Source organism: Nuphar pumila, chromosome 10, assembly GCF_984573655.1.
Source record: "Nuphar pumila chromosome 10, dmNupPumi1.hap1.1, whole genome shotgun sequence".
Classification (NCBI taxonomy): domain Eukaryota; kingdom Viridiplantae; phylum Streptophyta; class Magnoliopsida; order Nymphaeales; family Nymphaeaceae; genus Nuphar; species Nuphar pumila.
Genome location: NC_143258.1, coordinates 97,654,303 through 97,662,230, shown reverse-complemented (window position 1 = coordinate 97,662,230; position 7,928 = coordinate 97,654,303). Strand labels below are relative to the sequence as shown.

Genomic DNA, 7,928 nt, shown 5'->3' with positions numbered 1-7,928 from the left:
TTCATAATGTGATGCTGAAATCTGTCGGTCCCTACACTATCTTTGTATGATCCCAACCTGCCTAGTTGGGTCCCTCAATCATTCAGCAGAAGATGTAGAGTTATATGGGTGGAGAATGGATCTCCTAATCTCACTTGGTTCAGCATATGGGAATTGGTCGGACTTCGACACCCTATTGAGCATTGATGTTGCTTGATAAGGGAGTCGAAGGCACTGATGGATGCTATTTAATGCTATTGAACATAAACTCCCCACTCTTGATCGCCTTCAATGTTTGGGAATTCAGTGTGCTGTGTAGACGGGCAGAGGAGTCATGCTAGCATTTATTTGTGGACTGCATGGTGATGGCCAAAAGGAGGAAGGAGGTGACTTCACGGTTTTCTGTGCATAGATATCCTTGTAGCTCTCTACCCGAAGAGTTTTAATGGTGGAGGGGCAGAAGATCCAAGCTAACTATGGTAAGAAGCTTGTTGGAGAGTGGCCTTTCACATAGTTCTCGGTTGCATTGTGGGCCATTCGAAATATAATACCCCAGCTTTATTATAAAAAAACAGATCAGATACACTCTTATCCCCACAGTATGGTTGGGCTCTATTTATGATGTTGCTTGATGGTATATGGCATGCAAGCCCAGCCATGCGATTTAGGTTGACAAACATTGCCTATTCATCAACCTCATTATGGAATTTGAGTATTGAGGTTTTAAATAAGCTGGATGGGTCTGTCATTACGCTGATGAATGCCTGGTTGAGTTGTTCACAAAACCAATTAAATCAACATCAAAGCAAGCATTCTCAGGTGGAAATAATATGCACCCAATAACTCTTTTAACAATGAAGATAATGCACTAGGAGATCGTTATGTGATGGCTTCATGCATTTGTAATAGTGCAGTTCTTGAAGTCAAAAACATGGTTAACACATCACACATCAAAACTTCCTGGCCTACTGCTGCCCTACTTCATGCTGTGCTGATGCACGCTCTTCATTTCCCTGGATCCACCTCTCTCTCATGCGCAGGTACAGATGAGATGTATAGATGAGATTCATATTAGAAAACTCAATAATTACATGCAAATATCCAAGCCTGCTCATGTATTTTCCAAGATTTTGGGAAAGATGATCCATTTCCAAACATTTCAGTAAAAGGAGATACTGTACAGAAGCTTCCGTCTATGTTGCCTCTCAAATGCAGCAACAATGTCATCGATCTTGTCCTCCCAAGAGTCTGCATGCTCTAGCTGCAGTATTTTCAACAATGTTATCATCCACATACATAAAATGATAAACATAACACACAAACGTGAAAAACTTAGTGATGTCATTGGTCTTGCTCACCTCTTGGCATAGATAAAGTGCAAGCTTTGCACCTATAGCTGCCTCTTCATGGTTGTCTTTTACATCCAAATTGATCACCAGAACAGGTTTCATGAGCGAATGTTCACGGTTATGAAGATCTGCACACCATTTTTGCAGGATCAACTACTTGAAAATAGATAGATGAAGCAATTTGATGAAATATAACAGTACTAATACATCTAATTTCAGAAAATTTAAATTGCAGCAAATCATAACATAACTTGATCGTAGTTCTCATGTCCTTTTGTTTACTACATGTAAACAATGAGAAATCTATTACATGGCTATCTAGTCATACTGGAGAAGGAAAAAAAGGTCACAGTTTTTGCTGCCACATGTAATGGTGTAAAGCTGTGGGAGGTTCTTTCAGAAGAAATGCTTTTATCTTTTTGCCAAAATTCCCTCCACAGCTTGACACTGCAAGAAGGGACACACCAGAACAGTGGATTGACTGTAAGACTATGCACAGTCACTACATCACTACTCAAAACAGCAAGGCGCAGATAAGGAAAATGGCAAGAACCAAAGTCCTTGTTAGAACCAAGAAAAAAAATGGTAAAGGAGAATACTATACTTGTATAAAATTAGATCCATTAATCATTCTTCAAAGGACCAACCTTCGATAACGATATCAAACACCTTCTCCTCAAATGTGAACACTACATCAAAGGAACCATCAGAAGCGTTCTCTTGCCAACGTTGAGGTGCTAATTTGACACTAGAATTCCTTCTGAGCATCGGCAAAATGCCATTGCGCTTGTATCTGTCGAAATGTATAGGACGTGCTACATTCTCAAAATTGAAGTAAATTTAGAAAGCATCAGCACATATAATATACTTGTTTGCTTGACAGTTTAATACTACTTCTCAGAAAAGCATTGAATACTATGCCTAATTAGACTTGTGATGGCATTCAACTTTTACAAGCCACAATCAAACATTTAAAGGAACCACGAACATAGGGATCAACTTTCACAAGCCACAAGCATAGGGATTACATTTGTGAAACCATATAAGGAAAACCAGAAATTCAAGAACTAAAAAATTTTGTTATCAGGATAGTGATTAACCAAAGTTCAATGGAATTACCATGTCCATTTAAAACCAAGTTTGGCAATATATCTAAAATATGGAAGGCAAAAAAAAGATAATGATATTTACATGATCAAAGAAGAATACAATTAACACTTTATGAAGCCTAAACCAAAGTAGAAAAGAAGGTGGTGACTGTCATAATCAAATCCCATCGATCAAGCACATTAATAAGTTCATATTAAAAAGACAACCATGAAGATAATCAAATCAAGAGAGTTCATCAGGCAACCAATGGTCAAAAGCAGTAATAGAAGTGTAATGGATAGCAGTTCATAAAAAAAAGGATACAATTCAGGGTCCTTGCGCCTTAGGTCATCAAACATTTGCTTGTAAGGTGTGCCAAATTCATAAACATTGGGTTCCCTCAAGGAAGGTCCAGGAAGCTTCACATGAGCTCCAGTTCCGTATGAAGAAACATCAAATCCAGATCTTGTCAGAATTGAATGAGCCTCCATGCTGCGGTTCTGATTTGAAGAACAAACCATAGCATGCCGAAGTTTCATTTTGTGTTGCACCAATGCAATAATACCTGACAAAAAAATTGAAAAAAAAGAGATCAACATAAAATTCATAGATGCACAAGAAATGGAAGTGAACTTGTCCCTACAGTGTCTTCCCTCTACCCATCAGATACACCTCTCTCACCTACACATACACCCTCACCACTGTCACCACTGTGCTATATGAAAAAGCGAGAAACACACAAGGAGGAAACACGGTTTGCATGGTTCGGTCCAACAATGACTTACGTCCACAACTTACATTCATATCTCACACTCAACAACCTGCCGTGAAATAGGTTTCCATTAAATAGAGTTTCAATACAATGGGCATGTTTACAACTTTGGAGTTTTGCAAAATTAGAAACCAAACTTGTATCCTCATCTTTAATGTGAGAATTAGAAAGACTTACAATACTTCAAGTCTTCTTTCTTATCTTTATCAAGCCCTTGAGTTTCCTTCAGCTGGATTTCCAAAGCCCGAAGTTTCTTATTCAATTGCTCTCCTTTAATCTCAGCCTTGGAGACTTTCCTAAACGTTCTTCTGGATCTGGTCCCAATTCTGGATCAGCTACCGGACCTTCATCGACTCTTAGATTTTTTTTTGGATCAGATATTCTAACACCCCCCCCCCCCCTCAAGCCAATCTCTATGACCTTGAAATTGAGCTTGTCTCGAAGACCACGAAACCTCAGTCCTGAAAGTGTCTTGGTAAGAATATCAGCAAATTGATAATTAGAAGGAACAAAATTAACCTTAATCTCTCCCTGTGCACTCTTTCCCTGACAAAATGATAGTAAATTTCAAAATGTTTGGTTCGAGCATGAACCAAAAACTGGATTAGCTGTCATAAAAGTTGCTCCCGGATTATCATGCCACAACAAAGGAGTCTGAACCTGAGAAATTCCCAGTTCTTTAAAGAGTTGTTTTAACCAAAGTAATTCAGAAAAGGCCCCAGCTATGGCTTTGTATTCAGCCTCCATAGTGGACCTGACAATAGTACGTTGTTTGGATGAGCTCCAGGTTATGAGGTTTGGACCTATGTCACCTTGGTACAGGCACGGGTGCGGACAGGGAGGGTACTGAAAAGAAGCCATCATTCACGAACTGGGTTTGGATCTTATCCAAACCCAATTCGTGTTTATCTAATTACAGATTTAAGCACATGTTCATTAATAGTATTAATGGCATATTGTAAATTACCTTTGTTGTATGATGGGTATTTTCGTACCTTAGTAATTGTAACAGTGTGTATTTGATGGGAAGCCCAATACCGCAGCCTCCAATTGAGGATTCTACAGCAGCTTTCACGTATTCTCCCATCATTGCTTATTCTTGTGTATGACAGAAGGAACCCATGAATTTTATCATGGTATCAGAGCAACATGTTCAAATTTAAGGATTGTGATCTTATGAACATTCGGTAACGCTTCTTCATCCGAGTATGGACTCATTTTCTCACTCTCTGTCTGGTCTTTCCTCAAACTTCCTTAGTCAACTCGTGTCCGAAAAACTGAACAATTCCAATTTCCTAACTTGGAAGCTACAAATCATACCATTCATAAGAAGTCAGGATCTTTCTGAACATCTGGATGGTTTTGTTTATGTTCCTCCAAAGTTCATACCATGGTTGCCAGTTGAGGAAGCGCGGGAAGTGAGGCACTGTCAAATTAGCTATTAAGGTTAAAAGAGAGTGTTATAGAAATCTAAGTAAGAGTCGTGATAATGAGAATTTGGAGAAGTATATGATAGCAAAGAAGGAAGCTAAAAAAGTTGTTCGAAACGCGAGGGCTAAGGTATATAAGGAGGTTTATGACAAGTTGGATACCAAAGAAGGCGAGAAGGATATTTATAGGCTTGCAAAGATGAGAGATAGGAAATCGAAGGATTTGGGTATGGTTAGATGTATCAAAGATGAAACGCAAAGGGTTTTAGTCAAAGATGAGGAGATAAAGGAGAGATGGAAAGATTATTTTGATAAGCTATTTAATGATAGTCATGCTCAAGATCTTGGAGACTTCTCCATTCCTTTTCATGAGATAAATCGTGACTTCATGCGCAAGATTCAAAAGAAAGAAATTGCAGAGGCTTTGAAGAAAATGAAATCAAGAAGGGCAGTTGGCTCAGATGGTATACCTATCGAGGCTTGGAAATGCTTGGGAGAAAAAGGTTTAGAATGGTTGACAAATCTTTTTAACTTGATTTGGCGAACAAATAAGATGCCTAATGAGTAGAGGAAGAGTACTTTGGTGCCTTTATATAAGAATAAGGGTGATATACAAGATTGCACAAACTATCGTGGTATAAAACTCATGAGTCATACTATGAAACTTTGGGAGAGGGTGATTGAGTCTAGGTTGAGGAAGGTTGTCATGATATCGGATAATCAATTTGGTTTTATGCCTGGAAGATCAACTATGGAAGTTATACATCTTCTTAGGCAACTTATTGAAAGATATAAAGAGAGGAACAAAGATTTGCATATGGTTTTTATTGATTTAGAGAAGGCATACGATAGAGTACCTAGGGACGTTCTCTGGTGGACAATGATGAAGATAGGTGTTTCTCTCAAGTACATTAGTATAATTAAAGATATGTATGAAGGAGTAGTAATCAATGTCCGCACTTGTGGAGGGGTGACAACCAATTTTCCTATAACGGTTGGGTTACATCAAGGATCTGCTTTAAGCCCTTTCCTATTTGCGATAGTGATGGATGAGCTTACGAGATCAATTCAAGAAAATGTACTATGGTGTATGTTGTTTGCTGATGATATTGTTTTGATTGATGAGTCTAGAGCTGGGGTTAATGCTAAGTTAGAATTATGGAGACAGACATTGGAAGCTAGAGGTTTTAAGTTGAGTAAGAGTAAGACTGAATATATGAAATGTCGGTTTAGTAAGCAACGAAGTAGGGATGGGAGTGTAGTGAAGCTTGGTGAGCAAGAAATACCGGTGAATGATTATTTCAAATATTTGGGATCCATCATTCAAAAGTATGGAGAAATTGATGGAGATGTAAATCATAGGATAAAGGTTGGGTGGATGAAATGGAAAAGTGCAACTGGAGTGCTATGCGATCGTAGAATGCCATTGCGGTTGAAGGGAAAGTTTTATAAGACGACTATTAGACCCGCTTTACTATATGGTACAGAATGTTGGGCTGCCAAGAGACATCATATTCAAAAAATGAGTGTAGCTGAGATGCGGATGCTTAGATGGATGTGTGGAAATACAATAAAAGATAAGATTCGGAACGAGGAGATACGTAAGAAGGTAGGTGTTGCACCCATTGAAAATAAGATGCGAGAGAATCGTTTACGATGGTTTGGACATATTCAGCGAAGGCCTAATGATGCTCCAGTTAGAAGGTTGGAGAAATGGGAAAATATATTAGTTAAAAGAGGTCGGGGTAGGCCTAGGAAGACTTGGATGGAGATGATAGGAAAGGATATGAATGCTTTGAACCTCACCGAGGACATGGCATTGGATAGAAATGATTGGAGGAAAAGGATTCATGTGGAAGACCCAAAATGAATTTCTTTTTTGGTTCATATCGCTGACCCCAATTGTTTTGGGATGAAGGCGTAGTTGTTGTTGTTGTGGGAAGCGTGGGATCACTTAGGAGTGATTCAAGAAGCGTCTCGGAAGCAACCTAGGAAGTGTCTCGAAAGTGAGGGGGAAGCGAAAAAAATAAAAATCAAAAATAAAAAAAAATGAAAAAAATAGGGAAGTGTGGGGGAAGCGTGGGGGAAACGAGGGGGAAGCGTGATGGACTTCCCAAAAAAAGGGGACGCTTCCCCGCACGCTTCGGAAGCGCGACGTTTCGCGCTTCCCCTTTTAGCTAGGCGCTTCCAGTAACCCTGGTTTTTTCTTCATTTTGGTCAGCTTTTGAGGAAAACTCAGTCTCATTGCTTTAAATGGAAACCGTATCTATGAATGCTCCAAGTAGTTTTCTCACAAAAGCATGCAATAATTCATAACCGCAACAAATACCCTTGGTGGGCAAAAACATTTCCATAATCCAGCTGCGGATAAGCCAAGTTTCAGACTTCAAACACACCACATGCTTAGCTCACATATTTCCCACTCCTTCCATCCCCAACATAACCTTTTCATCATACATCCACACAGGTGTTCAGTGTTGCAGTAACAAAATGGCATATGCCAATGATTCCAGTTCCACAGTCAACTTACAATTTAGAAACATTGTTCATAGTTCTGGACTTCTGTCCACAGTTGGCATTTTGGTGAATCCAGCATAAATTTCACACAGAAAAATCCTTTCTGAATATTTTTACTCAATGTGAATGCTTCAACACGTTTCATATATCTAATGAGTCTATTAACATAAAACATAAGTGTAACCTGTGCTTCCAGAACCCCATTGTAACTCAAGGTTTGGAAATACAGTGAACTAAAATCCAAAATTATGGATGCCCTCTTTTGGCATTTCATAGAAAAACTTTAACACAAGATAAGAAGTAGCCAACAGGTGTCTCATTATGCGCATATGGAGTGGTGATGGAGTAGGAAACCATTTTTGCACTTTTTCATGATGGAGAGTACATTTGCAAACTTGAAATCTTGAAGCAGATATAGTTGATGAAAACAAACTCACAAGCATATTATAGGTTTAAAGTATGCTGAAAAGGAGTAAAACCAAGCCCTAACTCTGGCTGTCCAAGCTCTGTTCTGCTGATATGAGTGTTGAGTCTGTTGACTCAGTTTGAGTCCAGCTTGAAAAGCCAACTTCAAGTTCAGCTATCAAACATGCTTCAGCTAAGCTCAAGAAGCTTTTTTTTATTCACTAAAAACTATTTTTTGTCTCTTACTCTCGACAAGGAAGAGAAGGCCATGACCTCAATAACTAGGAAAAGATTCTACCACTAAGGTAGGAGATTCATTATTTAAAAAAAAAAGGAAAAACACTAGTTTTAACCTGAAATTGGCTTGCTAAGTAAATCAAAGAAGTA

At 38.7% G+C, this 7,928-nt stretch overlaps 1 protein-coding gene across 3 annotated transcripts in view; it reads right to left on the bottom strand.

Annotated features, from left to right (window-relative positions):
• Positions 1–825: 825 nt before the first annotated feature.
• LOC149827512 (Ssu72-like family protein) overlaps positions 826–7,928 on the bottom strand; it is a 28,612-nt gene continuing 21,509 nt past the window's right edge. For 2 of the 3 annotated variants that reach the window (XM_090019434.1, XM_090019433.1), the window contains exons 2-5: positions 2,742–2,982; positions 1,976–2,121; positions 1,338–1,456; positions 826–1,240 (exon numbers count right to left, since the gene is read on the bottom strand). In XM_090019434.1, the coding sequence (XP_089875560.1) occupies positions 1,139–1,240; positions 1,338–1,456; positions 1,976–2,121; positions 2,742–2,956 (582 nt within the window). In that variant the 5' untranslated portion in view covers positions 2,957–2,982 and the 3' untranslated portion in view covers positions 826–1,138. Of the gene's footprint in view, positions 1,241–1,337; positions 1,457–1,975; positions 2,122–2,741; positions 2,983–3,366; positions 3,674–7,928 lie in introns of those variants that run through there. The other variant, XM_090019435.1, reaches the window with a different exon arrangement.